This window comes from Triticum urartu, chromosome 6, assembly GCF_003073215.2.
Source record: "Triticum urartu cultivar G1812 chromosome 6, Tu2.1, whole genome shotgun sequence".
Classification (NCBI taxonomy): Eukaryota; Viridiplantae; Streptophyta; class Magnoliopsida; order Poales; family Poaceae; genus Triticum; species Triticum urartu.
In genome coordinates this window covers 17585613-17603475 of record NC_053027.1, presented here as the reverse complement: position 1 = coordinate 17603475, position 17863 = coordinate 17585613, and the positions used below count along the sequence as shown (strand labels likewise).

The 17863-nt window shown below is 45.0% G+C and overlaps 1 protein-coding gene across 1 annotated transcript; it reads left to right on the top strand.

Annotated features, from left to right (window-relative positions):
• The first annotated feature begins 3783 nt into the window (after positions 1-3783).
• Positions 3784-5384, top strand: LOC125516079 (coniferyl alcohol acyltransferase-like). The gene has a single exon (XM_048681566.1). The coding sequence runs from the start codon at positions 3857-3859 to the stop codon at positions 5243-5245; it is 1389 nt and encodes a 462-aa protein (XP_048537523.1). The 5' UTR covers positions 3784-3856; the 3' UTR covers positions 5246-5384.
• The last annotated feature ends 12479 nt before the right edge of the window (positions 5385-17863 follow it).

Below are 17863 nucleotides of genomic sequence, written 5' to 3'. Positions count from 1 at the left end.
ACCATGAATTACAATGTCTAGTCAGTCCTTGATCTTTAAAGGTGCTCTACATTTATGTTTTGCGGTCTCAGAAAGGGCTAGCGAGATACCATCTTATTATATCATATTCTGATTGTTTTGAGAAAGTGTTGTCATCCAAGATTTATTATTATTGCTCGCTAGTTGATTATGGCATTGATATGAGTAAACATGAGACCTAAGAGTTATTGAGAATATGTTAGTTCATTATCTTTGCTGAAAACTTGAATGCTCGCTTTATATATTTACAACAACAAGAGCAAACAGAGTTTGTAAAAGTTTTTCTTTATCACTTTCAGTTTGTCAACTGAATTGCTTGAGGACAAGCAAAGGTTTAAGCTTGGGGGAGTTGATACGTCTCCATCATATCTACTTTCCCAAACACTTTTGCCCTTGTTTTGGACTCTAACTTGCATGATTTGAATGGAACTAACCCAGACTGACGCTGTTTTCAGTAGAGTTGCCATGGTGTTATTTATGTGCAGAAACAAAAGTTCACAGAATGACCTGAAACTTCACGAAGATTATTTTTGGAAATAATAAAAAATACTGGCAAAAGATCAAGACCAGGGGGCCCACACCCTAGCCACGAGGGTGGGGGGCGCGCCTGCCCCCTGGCGCGCCCCCTACCTCGTGGGCCCCCTGGAGCTCCTCCGACCTCAACTCCAACACTATATATTTGTGTTCGGAGAGAAAAAAATTAGAGAGAAAGATTCATCGCGTTTTACAATACAGAGCCGCCGCCAAGCCCTGAACTCTCTCGGGAGGGCTGATCTGGAGTCCGTTCGGGGCTCCGGAGAGGGGAATCCGTCGCCATCGTCATCATCAACCATCCACCATCACCAATTTCATGATGCTAATCAACGTCGTGCGTGAGTAATTCCATCGTAGGCTTACTGGACGGTGATGGGTTGGATGGGATTTATCATGTAATCGAGTTAGTTTTGTTAGGGTTTGATCCCTAGTATCCACTATGTTCTGAGATTGATGTTGCTATGACTTTGTTGTGCTTAATGCTTGTCACTAGGGCCCGAGTGCCATGATTTCAGATCCGAACCTATTATGTTTTCATGAATATATGTGAGTTCTTGATCCTATCTTGCAAGTCTATAGTCACGTACTATGTGTTATGATCCGGCAACCCCGAAGTGACAATAATCGGGACCACTTCCGATGATGATTGTAGTTTGAGGAGTTCATGCATTCACTATGTGTTAATGCTTTGGTCCGGTACTCTATTAAAAGGGGGCCTTAATATCCCTTAGTTTCCGCTAGGACCCCGCTGTCACGGGAGGGTAGGACAAAAGATGTCATGCAAGTTCTTTTCCATAAGCACGTATGACTATATTCGGAATACATGCCTACATTACATTGATGAATTGGAGCTAGTTCTGTGTCACCCTATGTTGTGACTGTTACATGATGAACCACATCCGGCATAATTCTCTATCACCGATGCATTGCCTACGAGCTTTTCATTTATTGTTCTTCGCTTATTTACTTTTCCGTTGCTATTGTTACAATCACTACAAAATACCAAAAACATTATTTTTGCTATCGTTACCTTTTGCTACCATTACCACTACTATCATATTACTTTGCTACTAAATACCTTGCTGCAGATATTAAGTTTCCAGGTGTAGTTGAATTGACAACTCAGCTGCTAATACTTGAGAATATTCTTTGGCTCCCCTTGTGTCGAATCAATAAATTTGGGTTGAATACTCTACCCTCGAAAAATGTTGCGATCCCCTATACTTGTGGGTTATCACATTGCGAGTGGGTGTATAAAATTAAAAGGAAGTCTGATGGAAGTATAGACACATATAACACTAGGTTATTAGTTGCAAAAGGTGATAAACAAAGGTTTGGTATTGATAATGAGGATACCTTCAGTCATGGTGTTAAAGCAGCTACTATTCAACTTGTACTGTCCATTATTGTTTCCAGAGGTTGGAGGTTAAGGGAGTTGGATGTTCAAAACGTGTTTCTTCATGGTGTTATGGAAAAAGAGGTTTTTATGTGGCAGCCACCAGGTTAATAGAACATAAACACACCTCATCATTTTGCAAGTTAGATAAAGCTTTGTATGGTTTGAAACGGCCCCCAAGAGCCTGGTACTCAAGGTTGAGCACACAATTACAACAACTTGGGTTTACACCATCTAAAGCTGGTACCTCACTATTCTTCTACAATAAAGGCAATGTTACTATATTTGTTCTGGTATATGTTGATGATATAATTGTTGCTAGTTCAAGTCCAGATGCCACTAGCTACTTGCCCGATTAAGGATTTAAAGATAGAGTTTGCTCTTAAAGATTTGGGAGATCTTCATTACTTCCTTGGTATAGAGGTCAAACAGGTGAAAGATGATATACTTCTGTGACAGGAAAAATATGTCAATGACATTCTTAGGAGAGTAGGATTGGAAAACTACAAGCCTGTAAATACACCAATCTAAATTTAGAAAAACTCACCACTGATAATGGAGAAGCACTTGGACCTGAGGATGCAACAAACTACATGAGTGTTGTAGGTGCATTACAATATTTAACCCTTACACGTCCTCGTATTTATTATTCTGTAAACAAAGTGTGTCAGTATTTACATGCACCTACCACATTCACTAGACTACAGTTAAAAGAATTGTGAGATATCTCAGATTTTCAGGGGAGCTTGGACTCAAAATTGTCAAGTCTCCTTCCATGCTTGGGTCTGCCTATTCTGATGCATATTGGGTAGGGTGTGCTGATGACAGAAGATTCACATGTGAATTTGTTGTGTTCCTGGGAACAAATGTTATATAATGGAGTGCAAGAAAATAAGGTACAGTCTCAAGGTCAAGCACCGAGGCTGATTATAAAGCTCTAGCAAATGCTACAAACTGAAGTCATGTGGATTCAGACTTTACTTTATGAGCTTGGAGTCAAAACTCCACGAGCTGCAAGATTATTATGGTGTGATAATATTGATGCAACCTATCTTTCAGCTAATCCTGTTTTCCATGCACACACTTTGTCAGAGAGAGAGAGAGAGAGAGAGAGAGAGAGTAGCTCGCAACTTACTTACATACGGTTCATTTCCTACCAATGATCAACTAGCTGATGGCTTCACAAAACCTCTTACCTTTCGAAGACTCGATGAGTTCAAGTACAATCTCAACCTTGGTGTTCCTTAGGTTTAGATTGAGGGGGAGTTTTGAAATACAATTGTGTTCAGATAGGACTAGTGTTTAAATTCTATAAATCTCTCCTATCCCTTCTTTTGTTTATCTCCTCCTCTACAGACGTTCTTTGTAACTCTCCATCAAATCGATCAACTTGTAAGCCACAACATCACATATATAATTACATTGCGGCCCGAGAAAAAGGATTCTTTGTTTTTCGCATTATTTTACAAAACTACTCATGAATTGGAACTACTCGGGGCCTGAAGGCCAAGTCTCCGCGATATATTCATATATCTCGTAGGCGAGATGCGCCACCTCGATGATGTTACTCCAATATTCAAATCATGTGAATTCGATCTTGTCTTATTGATTGGGGTATCTAAAGAGAAACGCCCGCCATGGTACAAAAGATTCCACAATTTTCATAAGTTTAGGCATTGACCTTATCCGAGTCCGGTAGTCGCCAATAAAATTGCTTGCATCCACTAGCAAGCTTTTGTTAATCACAAGGTCAACTTGTGGTGTGTACTTATTTGCCAACCACTTGAAGATCACTAATCATCCTTGGCATTGCCGATGGTTCTATACAAATAGGTGACAGATTCTCTCAAAAGCTGAGAGCTATAAGCCTATAATCGACAGTCAAATCTCAGACGCCGGAGAACGGAGATGGCAAGCAACTCGCGCGTCCGTGTCTTGAGCCGGAGCACCGTGAAGGCGTTAGGCTCCTCCGCCACACCCGCACCACCGCGCGTCCTCGCAGTCTCCAACCTCGACCTGCTGCCCCAGAACATCCCCGTCTCGCTCTTCTGCGCCTACCGGAGGCCCTCCTCCGGCGCCGTCTTCCGCGACGTCGTCGCGGCCTTCGAGGCGAAGCTGCCGTCCCTGCTGGATCACTTCCTCCCCCTGACCGGCCGCATCGTCGTCGACCCGCGGTCCGGGCGCCCGGAGATGCTGCACTGCGACAACCAGGGCGCCGAGCTCGTCCTCGCCGAGTCCGGCGTGGCCCTGGCGAGCCTGGACTACGGCCACCTTGGCGCGTCGCTGGCGGAGGTCGGCGTCCCCGTCAAGTACGACGCCGGCGTCGCGCTTTCGGTGCAGCTGGTGTCCTTCGCCTGCGGTGGGTTCGCCATAGCGTGGGCCAGCAACCACGTGCTCATGGACGGCTACTCGCTGTGCATTATCGCCACCGCGTGGTCAGAGCTTGCGCGAACCGGGGCGGTCGTCTCCGTCGCCCCGAACCACGACCGCTCCGTGTTCCGCCCACGCGCTACGCCGTCCTACGGCCCCTCCTTCGGCGAGCAGTTCACGCCGCTGGACGGCGCGCACCTCGTCAACGCCCTGACCACCCAGTGCTCCTTCGTCGAGCGCACGTACTACGTCGAGGCGCGGGACCTCGAGATGCTGCGCTCTCAGGCGAGCCAGGACGGTGTGGTGGCCACCCGCCTCGAGGCGCTGTCCGCGTACCTGTGGAAGGCCTTCGCCGCCGTCGTGGGCGCGTCCGACGAGAGCTGCCGCATGGGCTGGTGGGTGAACGGGCGGCGCCGTCTCTCCGCGCCGAGGTACAGAGCGGCGATGCGGGACTACGTCGGCAACGTCACCACGTTCGCGGTGGCTGAGGCGGGCGTGGAGGACACCCGCCGGCGGTCGCTCCAAGACATCGCGTCGACGGTGCGCGAGACGATCAGGTCCACGGCCACGGACGAGCACTTCCAGCAGCTGGTGGACTGGGTGGAGGAGCACATGGCTACCAAGTACGTCGAGACGGCCTGCGTGGGGTTGGGTAGTCCGGCGCTGAGCGTGACGTCGTTCGCGACGTTCAGTTTGGACACCGACTTCGGCTTCGGTCGCGCCGCGCTGACGATGCCCACAGGGGAGGACTGCGGGAGGCTGTGCAGTGGCTTCGTGCAGATCATCGCGCGCCCGGGAGGCGACGGCTGGCTTGTCGCCACGTACGTCTGGCCGAGGCTCGCCGCCGCGCTTGATTCCGACGACCGGCGCATCTTCAAGCCTCTGACCGCTGACTACCTCGGCCTCGGTCAGTATAGCCGTCTCTGATCGCAGGGATGACGCTCATCGCACAGCGTCAACCATTACCCACGCTGAATAAACTACATGTTCGATCTGTTTTCGGAGATATACTTTGCATGCTTATTGGATTGCGCAACTCTACAATTTCACGAAAGATAGTCGTCGAGATATTAAATCTTTGGGTTTTTTTAGGGCACATCTAAATCTGCTAAGTTATTGCACATTCAAGTGACCAAATCAGGAGCGACTACAACCCAGTCTACTGAAATAAAATTGGGTCAATCGACTAACCCAAAATTGTTTCAGTCGAGCCTCCTGTTGGATGACGTCCTCACGTGACGAGCTACCATATCCATTTATGCATATTTGTACATAGTCCTACCCTACGTGTATGGTACTTCTACATAGTTTTGCCCCTAACTAGCAGTTCCTAAAAGCACATCTGCACATGAGCTGGCGTAGCATGTTGGGTGAAAAGCTACCTGCATGCTCGGGCATATCCGACTACACATAAAACAAACAATGATAGAAAATCGCACACGGTTGGCACGGAAATTGCTTTGTTTCATAATACACAAAGGGAATATGTATGTGGCAATCCAAATCGTTTTTGCAAAACTGCCAACCCACTTGGATGCCGTCCGTTTGTAGATGCCGAGGTCGCGATCTCACCACTCAGGTGCTGGAAACACAGAAGATGGAGTTGAGATGTACGTATTTACGCATGTATGCCACCGCTAAGTGAACCCAGCGTATCGATTCGCTTGATCAAAGTCGTGCACCATGCCGCGATAAGATGGAAACTTTTGTTCGCCGCAGTCGCCACTCGCCAATACTCTGCATTCGTCCACCTCAATCCCATGGCTCGTCCTCGAGCCGACCGCCGGCCGGGCCGATCGTCCCCGTCGACCTCGCCATCGATGCCCAGTAATTCGATCTGATCTCAACTCCGTTGCTCGCCCTCAACCTCACCTCTGCTCATACGCCGCCGGCTTGGTCGCTTTTCCCGTCGAGCTGACCTCCGAGCTCATCCTTGTCTAGGTTCTCATCCGTGCTCATTCCTGTCCTGCTTATTTCTTTAAGATCAGCGAGCAGACTCCTCCTTCTACATACGTCCGAGCTCGTCCTTGTCTTGCTCATCCCATACAATATCAGCAGTAGTCTGAAGGTGTAGGTGCGGAAGCTAGACATCACCTTCATGGACTGATAGGCCCGGGCGCTGGCTGCAGCCCTCCAGTGCATCAACCGTAAGGTATAGATTCTAGGTAGGTGACTTTTCTGAATTTTTTTTGCGGGTGGACTTTTCTAAATTCTGATGTACTAGTAGATAATAAGCTGCCTAAATGTGCCTCGATCCTGGTGTGCAAAAATGATTGATACATGCACGGATGTAGCACATGTATCAGTGGCATAACCACATTATTATGATCTATTGCTAATCTGCCTTGATAGAACAGACTGTAATCAAGATTATTTGCCATTGTTCTTTTTCCCAAAGTTTGTAGTGCCGTCTGACTGAGTATGGTTTCTTCCATACATCTGGACATGATTCAGTTTAGTCATCCATACGGTACTCAACAATTTTGATTGTCTTCGACGTGCACATGATTAGCTCATAGTTTATATAGTGAATTAAATTTATGTTGTGAACAAGAAAATGAATGTACAACCTCTGTTCTGGATGTGGCCTTCTCATACCATCCTGCTGCTAGTTCAAAGAACCATCCAATATTGGATGGTGACATTTTTCATCTAGTACATATGCAGAACCTGCATAAGTCTTCTATAAAGTAACATGTTTACATCAGAATCTTTGTTGTGAGAGTACTTGACCTGGGTTAGCATCTTAGCATGACATTCTAAACAAGCAAAATTGTATTTTATTCATTTCTGCTTAAGGTGCCATGAACATATGTTGCCCATATTAACCATGTTCATATTCTGTTGTATTTGTTGAAAAAGTACACAACAGTAACTTTTGTGTAAATAACACGGTAATATGCACACCGTAGAGCTGATAATGTAGGTGCAAACGCCGCGGTATTTTTGGACCCGAGAAAATTTTTGTTAAAAACATACACATTGTAAATTCTTTGTAAGTAGCATGATAATATATGCACCACGTCATAGATAGCTTAGGTACACATAGATAGCTTAGGTACAAACACGGTGGTAACTTTCTTCATGGGGAAGAGAATTGTTGAAAAGATACCCGGTAAAATTTGTGGAAATAGCATGAGGATATACGTATCACAGACATGATAACTTAGGTACGAAACACCATGGTAAGATCTTTTTTTGAAAATATACACATGGTAAATTAAGTTTAAATATAGCATGATAATATATGCACCGCAAATCTGAGAACTTGGTGAAAACACCATGGTAATTTGAACCCGACCAAAAAAAATTGTTGAAACATGCCCCTGTAACTTATGTAAAAACAGCAATATATGAACTACATACCCAATACTTTACGCATGACTTTGACCAAAGAGGGGAAAATGTTATTGACAAAATACCACTGAAAACTTATGGGAAAATAGCACGATAATGTGCGAACCGCATTCCCGACAATTTACGTAGAAACACCGTGGTAACTTTGATCAAGGGGGAAAATAGTAGTTGAAAAACATAGCCCCGATGACTTATGTGAAAATAGCACGGTAATGTACAAACCACATATCCGATAACTTGCGTAGGAACGTCTCGGTAACTTTTACCAAGGAGGAAAAAAAGTTGTTTGAAAAATATACCCCTAGTAACTTATGCGAAAATAACCCGATAATATACGAACCACATACACAATAACTTATGTACAAACACCATGGTAAGTTTAACCAAGGAGAGAAAAATGTTGTTGAACACCCCCCCCCCCCCCTCGGTAACTTGTGTGAAAATATCATGGTAATATACAACCACCGCGGTAACTTTGACCAAGGAGGGGGAAAAGTTTTTGAAAACATACCCCCTCACTAACTTATGTGAAAATTGCACTGTAATATATGAACCATATACCTGATAACTTACGTAAAATCACTGGGGTAACTTTGACGAAGTCGGATTTTTTTTGTCGAAAAATGTAACCACAGTAACTTATGCGAAAATAACATGGTAATATAGGAACACATACCCGATAATTTACATGCAAAGACCGTGGTAACTTTGACTGAGGAGGGGGTCAAAGTTGCTGAAAACATACGTACAAACACCATGTACAAACCGCATACCTGATAACTTACGTACAAACACCATGTTAACTTTGATCAAGAGGGAAAAAAGTTGTTGAAAAACATAACTCTGCTAACTTATGTGAAAATAGCACGATAATATACGCGTCACGTACCCGATAACTTATGTACAAACACCGTGATAAGTTTGACCAAGTTGGGAAAAGTTGATGAAAAACATATCCCAATAACTTATGTGAAAAATACCATGATAACTTGCATATCATAGGTGTCGTAACTTTTGAACCCCAAAAAGAAGTCGTCGAAACATACCAATATGAAATCTACTTTTGAAAATCTCGTCGCCATGAATCTTTTATGTGAAAATGATTTTTTGCGTTGTACCGATGGTTGAGCTACAAAACATTTTAAATTTTCAGAATAAGGACAATCTAGAATGATATCAACTTTTGTGTACTCTTGTGTAGACATGCATGTGCATGTGGAAATGGTGGGAGAACCATTTTTATGCCCCTAGTAACTTATGTGAAAATACCACGATAACTTGCATATCACAGACGTGATAACTTATGTAGCCCAGACGTGGTAACTTTTGACCCCTAGAAAAAGTCGTCGAAACATACCAACATGCACTAGTAGAAAACAGGGCTTTGGTCCAGGCCGGGTCAGCCCATTAGTCCCGGTTCAGTTCAGAACCGGGACCAATGTGGGCATTGGTCCCGGTTCGTGAGCCCAGGGGGCCGGCCGGGCCACGTGGGCCATTGGTCCCGGTTCATCTGGACCTTTTGGTCCCGGTTGGTGGGATGAACCGGGACCAATGGGCCTCGCTCCTGGCCCACCACCATTGGTCCCCGTTGTTGGCTTGAACCGGAACCAAAGGCTCCCTTTAGTCCCGGCTCATGTCACCAACCGGGACCAATGAGGTGCCTATATATACCCCTCGCTCGCGAGCAGAGCACCCCAGTGCTCTGTTTTTCTCTGGCCGAGGGGGAGAGGGCTTGGTGGTGCTCTAGCTCACCTTCTATGCACACAAGGTGTTCGATGGAATGCCCGAGCCACACTACTTAAGCTTTCTCCTCTCCAAGCTCGACCTCCAATCTCCGTTTTCCATAATATTTGTCTAGGTTTAGCGGTCTGTCACGTCCCGTCCCCGTCTTCACCGCCGTCGATCACCCGCGCCGAGCTCATCGCCGGCACCACCGTGGTGAGCCTCTTGTTCTTATCTTCTTTCTAAAAGGAAAATTATTCTTACTTGTATGTTTACATAGATACTTGTATTATTTTGTTACTTTTATTATTGCATCCTGTATAGTGCGATGGTTTTGGTATCCGCCCCCGTCGGCCCTCGTCCTGTCTATGATTCAGATGTGGTATATATATTATCTTTATAACTATTGGTTCATTTATTGTTTATGAAAATTATGCCGACCAACGTGACATAGATTTTATTTATGTAGGATGTATGTGAATCGGAAATGCCAACCGACCCTATTGTCGAGAGGTTAAATTTAGTTGAAGAAGAAAACAATTTGTTGAAGGAAAAAATAAAAAAATTGAGGAGGAGAAGATGATATTGGAGTTGCATGTTGCGGATGTCGTCGATGATCACAAGATCAAGATGGATGCAATGCGCTTGAAGATTAGAAAGATTAGAAAATATGCCATTCATACTGAGGCTTGGTATCATTATGCCGTTGGATCAATTGTTACCTTGGTTGCGATTATGATCGCATTTGTTTCCGCATTGAAATGTTTTACATAGTTTCAATGTATGGTTTAATTAATTAGATGCTCTGGAGAGCTATATGTTGTTAGATGAGAACTATGTATGCACTTTGGTTTTAATGTGATGATGAACTTCTATTAATTTGGACACTTAATTATATATAATGCACGCAGATGAACCGGCAATGGATGTACGGTGACAGACACACCTACGAGTACATTAAGGGCGTGCATGAGTTTCTCGATGCGGCTGAGGCAAACAAGCAGAATGGTTTTATGTGTTGTCCATGCACTGAATGTGGGAATACGAGATCTTACTCTAAACGGAAAATCCTTCACTCCCACCTGCTCTACAAGGGTTTCATGCCACACTATAATGTTTGGACGAGGCACGGAGAAATAGGGGTTATGATGGAAGACGGCGAAGAAGAAGAGTACGATGACAACTATGTGCCCCCTGAATATGGTGATGCTGCAACGGGGGGAGCGGGTGAAGATCAAGAGGAACCAGACGATGTGCCCAATGATGCTGCAACGGGTGAAGCTGCTGAAGATCCCAGACGATGTGCCCGATGATGATGATCTCCGCCGGGTCATTGTCGATGCAAGGACGCAATGCGAAAGTCAAAAGGAGAAGCTGAAGTTCGATCGCATGTTAGAGGATCACAAAAAAGGGTTATACCCCAATTACGAAGATGGCAACACAAAGCTCGGTACCGTACTGGAATTGCTGCAGTGGAAGGCAGAGAATGCTGTGGCTGACAAAGGATTTGAGAAGCTACTGAAAATATTGAAGAAGAAGCTTCCAAAGGATAACGAATTACCTGACAGTACATACGCAGCAAAGAAGGTCGTATGCCCTCTAGGATTGGAGGTGGAGAAGATACATGCATGCCCTAATGACTGCATCCTCTACCGCGGTGCATACAAGGATCTGAACGCATGCCCGGTATGCGGTGCATTGCGGTATAAGATCAGACGAGATGACCCTGGTGATGTTGACGACGAGCCCCCAGGAAGAGGGTTCCTGCGAAGGTGATGTGGTATGATCCTATAATACCACGGTTGAAACGTCTGCTCAGAAACGAAGAGCATGCCAAGTTGATGCGATGGCACAGTGAGAACCGAAAGAAAGATGGGAAGTTGAGAGCACCCGCTGACGGGTCGCAGTGGAGAAAAATCGAGAGAAAGTACTGGGATGAGTTTGCAAAGGACCCAAGGAATGTATGGTTTGCTTTAGGCGCGGATGGCATTAATCCTTTCGGGGAGCAGAGCAGCAATCACAGCACCTGGCCCGTGACTCTATGTATGTATAACCTTCCTCCTTGGATGTGCATGAAGCGGAAGTTCATTATGATGTCAGTTCTCATCCAAGGCCCTAAGCAACGAGGCAACGAAATTGATGTGTACCTAAGGCCATTAGTTGAAGAACTTTTACAACTGTGGAATGGAAACGGTGTACGTACGTGGGATGAGCACAGACAGAAGGAATTTAACCTTAAGGCATTGCTGTTCGTGACCATCAATGATTAGCCCGCTCTCAGTAACCTTTCAGGACAGACAAACAAAGGATACCACACATGCACGCACTATTTAGATGACACTGAAAGTATATACCTGGACAAATGCAGGAAGAATATGTACCTGGGCCATCGTCGATTTCTTCCGACCAACCATCAATGTCGAAAGAAAGGCAAGCATTTCAAAGGCGAGGCAGATCACCGGAAGAAGCCCTCCATGCATACCGGTGATCACGTACTTGCTATGGTCAATGATTTACACTACGTAATCTTTGGAAAGGGTCCCGGTGGACTAGCTGTTCCGAATGACGCTGAGGGACACGCACCCATGTGGAAGAAGAAATCTATATTTTGGGACCTACCCTACTGGAAAGACCTAGAGGTCCGCTCTTCAATCGACATGATGCACGTGACGAAGAACCTTTGCGTGAACCTGCTAGGCTTCTTGGGCGTGTATGGGAAGACAAAAGATACACTTGAGGCACGGGAGGACCTGCAACGTTTGCACGAAAAAGACGGCATGCCTCCGAAGCAGTATAAAGGTCCTGCCAGCTACGCTCTTACGAAAGAAGAGAAAGAAATCTTCTTTGAATGCCTGCTCAGTATGAAGGTCATGACTGGCTTCTCGTCGAATATAAAGGGAATAACAAAAATGCCAGATAAAAAGTTTTAGAACCTAAAGTCTCATGACTGCCACGTGATTATGACGCAACTGCTTCCGATTGCATTGAGGGGGCTTCTACTGGAAAACGTCCGATTAGCCATTGTGAAGCTATGTGCATTCCTCAATGCAATCTCTCAGAAGGTGATCGATCCAGAAATCGTACCAAGGCTAAGGAGTGATGTGGCGCAATGTCTTGTCAGTTTCGAGCTGGTGTTCCCACCATCCTTCTTCAATATCATGACGCACGTCCTAGTTCATCTAGTCGACGAGATTGTCATCCTGGGGCCCGTATTTCTACACAATATGTTCCCCTTTGAGAGGTTCATGGGAGTCCTAAAGAAATATGTCTGTAACCGCGCTAGGCCAGAAGGAAGCATCTCCATGGGCCATCAAACAGAGGATGTTATCGGGTTTTGTGTTGACTTCATTCCTGGCCTTAAGAAGATAGGTCTCCCGAAATCGTGGTATGAGGGGAGACTGACTGAAAAAGGCACTCTTGGAAGAGACTCAATAATATGCAGGGATGGATATTCTTGGTCTCAAGCACACTACACAGTTCTACACAACTCTACCTTGGTGACCCCGTATGTCGAAACACCCGGAGCAGTGCGACGACTGGATTACATGTGAACACATCAGGACTTTCAGCAGTTGGTTGGAAACACGTCTTAGAGGTGACAACACTGTTTGTGATGAGTTGTACTTGTTGTCCAGGGGACCATCTTTGACTGTATTGACTTACAAAGGATACGAGATAAATGGGAATACATTTTACACGATCGCCCAAGATCAAAAGAGCACCAACCAAAACAGCGGTGTCCGCTTTGATGCAGCAACCGAGAGCGGAAAGGACACATATTATGGTTACATAGTGGAGTTATGGGAACTTGACTACGGACCTGATTTTAAGGTCCCTTTGTTTAAGTGCAAATGGGTCTATCTGTCAGGCGGTGGGGTACAGGTAGACCCACAGTACGGAATGACAACAGTGGATCTGAAAAATCTTGGGTACACTGACGAACCGTTCGTCCTAGCCAATGATGTGGCACAGGTTATCTATGTGAATGACATGTCTACCAAACCGAGAAAAAGAAAAGATAAGGAAGCGAATACATCATACGATGAGCCAAAGCGCCACATAGTTCTTTCTGGAAAAAGGGACATCCTGGGAGTGGACGGCAAGATAGACATGTCTGAAAATTATGAAAAGTTTCATGAAATTCCTCCCTTCAATGTCAAGGCTGACCCAAGCATCCTGATAAACAATGAAGATTATCCATGGTTACGGCGCAATAAGCAAATGACACAAGCGAAGAAAAAGTGAAGACTTTCTCCCGCAACTATTATGATGATACCATGCCAACTTTGTAACACACGAACATGCTACCATTGTCCGTTTTGTACATGCACATGCTATGTGGGTGAAATTATGATACCATGCAACTTTCAACTTTTTCAGAGTTCATTTGAAATGCTTTCATGTCTTATGGTTCGGCCCTCGTAATACCATGACCATTAGTCCCTGGCCCATGCCAACTTTCAACTTTCAACTTTCTAAAACTAATGGCACTAACAGAAAGTTTATAATTTTGCTCCTCGCCCCTGGCCCGTGACCATTAGTCCCGGTTTGTGCCACAAACCGGGACTAAAGGGTTGGTCCTCGTTGCGGGCAGAGTTTAGTCCCACCTCACCAACCGAAGGGGCCTCGCACCGGTTTATAAGCCCTTCCCTCTCTGCCTAGTTGAGCTCCTCGCAAAGTGAAAATAGATGCCCTAATAGAGAAAAGTTTAACCTAAATTCATAGTGAATTTCTCTGAAATTCATAGAAATTTACTATGAATTTAGGTTGAATTTCTCTATAAGCGCATCTATTCTCATTTTTTTAGTAAGTTAATCACAAACTTATGATTCAAACAATTTTCAAAGAATTCAAATTTTAACTATTCAAATTTGAAAACTAATGGCACTAACAGAAAGTTTATAATTTTTCTAAAACTAATGGCACTAAGAGAAAGTTTATAATTTTGCTAACCTAAAAGCAAACAGAATTAAAAATTAAAGCAAAAAACAAAAGAAAATAAATAATGCAAAAAACAAATCAAAAAAACAGGAAAAAAAACTATTTTTATAGTAAAGTTAATCACAAAATAAAATGGCACTAACAGAAAGTTTATAATTTTTCTAAAACTAAAAGAAAAAAGAATAAAAAAATAAAGCAAAAAACAAACAAAAATAAATAATGCAGAAAACAAAAAAAAACTGGAAAAAAATAGCAACAATAAGTATTTTGTTGTAAGTAGAAACAAAATAAAATAAATAAAGCAACAAAGAAAACAAAAAAACAAAAAAAGTGTTTTCAAATTTGAAAACTAATGGCATTAACAAAAAGTTTATAATTTTTCTAAAACTAAAAGCATAAAGAATTAAAAAATAAAGCAAAAAACAAAAGAAAATAAAATAAATAAAGCAACAAAAAAACAAAAAAATGCCACCTACTAGGCCCCCACGGCCTGAATACGACTAGAAACCCATCAAAGGGCCAGGATTCAGGCCCGCAGGAGGCCCAGTAGGCCCACAGGCATAGCAGTGAGAATTAGGCCCGTAGGCCTGCAATGGAGAGAAGCTCGAGAGGGGTGCCTCAGTGGGGCTTATAAACCACTGCGCACCCCTCTCAACTAGCGAGGTGGGACTAAACTTTCGACGCCGCAGCCGCACAAGGCCTTTGGTCCTGGTTGGTGGCACCAACCGGGACTAAAGGGGGGCATTGGTCACGGTTCGTGGCACCAACCGTGACCAATGCCCTGTCTATATAAGCCACACTTGTGAAAATTTTGGTTTAGTTTCTTCGATCCCGCCCCGACGACGCCGCCAGGCTGCCCTTCTGCTCGCCTCGCCGTCGCCGTCGTTGCCCCTGCCCCGCCCCCGAGCGCGCCCTGCCTCGCCGTCGTCGCCGGCCGCCCGTCCGCCGCCCCCGAGCATCCCCTGCGCCGCCGAGCCCGTCCGCCGCCCCCGAGCACCCTCTGCGCCTCACCATCGCAGCCGTTACCCCTGCCCCGCCCCCAAGCGCGCCCTACCTCGCCATCATCGCCGGCCGTCCGTCCGCCACCCCCGAGCACCCCGTGCGCCCCCGAGCCCGTCCGCCGCCCCCGAGCGTGCCCCGCCGTCGCCCTCGCCCTCGCCGACCCCGAGGCCGTCCTCATCGTCATCGCCCCCGACGCCGGCCGCCCGCGTCTCCTCCCCGATCCCTCCGGGAGAGGTAGCTACCGCCCCATCCTCCCCCCTTCCTTCCTTCCCTGCTCCTTAATTTGCATAATACTGTAGATGTATGTATGATGAATTTTGATATTTTTTTGTTCATATATAATGTAGATGCATGTCTATGTATGTATGGAATGATATCGATGGATGTATGTATATAGAACATTCGTAGAAAATATGACGAATCCGATATGACCAATGTTCCCCTCCGGTTAACTCGGGAACACTAACTCTCTCGGAGAAAAAAATGTTATCGGGGAAAAAAATGTTATTGGGGTCGAGGGTCGTCGAACATGAGAGGAAGAAGAGGATAGAAAAGAAGAGGAAGAAGAAGAAGAAAAAAAGAGGAGAAGAAAGAATAGAGGAGCTTCTCCTCTATTCTTTCTTCTCCTCTTTTTTTTCTTCTTCTTCCTCTTTTTTTTATCGGGAACGAGGGTCGTCGAGGGTCGCCGAGCAGTAGAGGAAGAAGAGGATAAAAAAGAAGAGGAATAAAAATAAAAGAGAGGGGTCGACGGTCGCCTAGGGGTCGAGGGTCGAGAGGGGGTCTAGGGTCGCCGAGAGGGGAGAGGAAGACGAGGAGAAATAAATAAGAAGAAGAAAAAAGAAGAGAAAGAAGAGGAGAAGAAGAAAGGAATAGAGGAGAAGAAGAGAAAAATAGAATATATATTCTATTTTCTCTTTTCTCCTCTATACCTTTCTTCTTCTCCTCTTTTTTTTCTTCTTTTTTTTCTTCGACACGTGGGGGGGGGGGTCGAGAACGTCGGACATTCATAAGAGAGGCAAGGAAGAAGGGGAAGAAGAGGGAGAAGAAGAGGAGAGGAAGAAGAGGAAGTCTTCTCCTCTATTCTTTCTTCTCTTCTTTTTTCTTCTTCTTCCTATATGTATTAGTTTTTTTATTTAGGTTGTTAATTAGTAGATATTAATTTTGTTCATATATGTATGGATGCATGTGATATGTATGCATGTATGTATGTATGTATCGGGTATGTCGTTGTCGATATACCCCCTACTCGATAACTTCGACATGAGGGGGTCGGGAGGGGGTCTAGGGTCGCCGAGGGGTCGAGGGTCGTCGAACCTGAGAGGAAGAAGAGGATAAAAAAGAAGAGGAAGAAAAAAAAAGAGGAGAAGAAAGAATAGAGGAGTTAAGAAGAAAAAAAAGAGGAGAAGAAAGAATAGAGGAGTAAGAACTCCTCTATTCTTTCTTCTCCTCTTTTTTTTTCTTCTTCCTCTTCTTTTTTTATCCTTGAAGCGTTGTCGAGGCCACCCCAAACCCTAGAGAAGCAGCGTCGAGGCCACTAATTAATATTAGTTCTACGTTTGCCACTAATATATCCATCTGTCATGTTTGAATAATAATTGCCATGTTGTCAATATTTGTAGAAACTATGGACACCGCCCGAGACGAAGTACAAGAAGAGTTGTTGGGGGACATAATCGCACGAGGAAGTGATTCCGTCTGCTCGTTGTTTCTCAACGACACCGATGGTCTGGAAGCAGATGGCTATGATTATGATGGCGCCGGTGACCTAATGCCGGTGCAAGAAGGAGACCGTGAGGACGGCTCCGGTGACCCAATGCCGTTGCAAGAAGGAGACCGTGATGACGTCTCCGGTGACCGAACCGAGTCCGGCCAGGTATATATATTAGTTAAGCTTCTGCTGACTAGCTAATTGATGCATTCATTGTTTTGGTATGTACATATTAATTAAGTCTTTGTTCTTTTTTCTAGCCCTCTGGATCGAGCACAACGTCGGTAAAGAGACGAGGCCCGAAGAAAAAGTTGAGCTCGGATGAAAAGTTTGAGATCATAGCAATCACGCCCGACGGCCAACCGATTGAACCCCTCCGGACAAAGAGCGCATTTGTTGCTCAGTGCGGGGTTTTGGTTAGTGACAAGATCCCGATCAGCATCCAGCAATGGTTAAAGCCGGCTACAGAAGACCCTGAGGTGTCTTATGTCAATGATATGCAGAAAAATGATCTTTGGACTGAGCTGAAGTCAAATTTCACCCTACCGCCAGAGGATGATCCAGAGAAGCCAGTTAAAGAGCAATTAATCAAGTCTTTTTCTCTTAAGAGGATGGCAGAACAATTCAGGAGGTGGAAGAAAGAGCTGAATAAGTTTGTCGAAAATAATGAGACACCAGAATTCAAGGGCAGATATGAGAAGATCAGAGATCACTGGCCCGCATTTGTGGCCCACAAGACATCGGAAAAGAGTAAGAAGATGTCGGTGACAAACAAGCAAAATGCTGCGAAGAAGAAGCATCACCATCGCACGGGG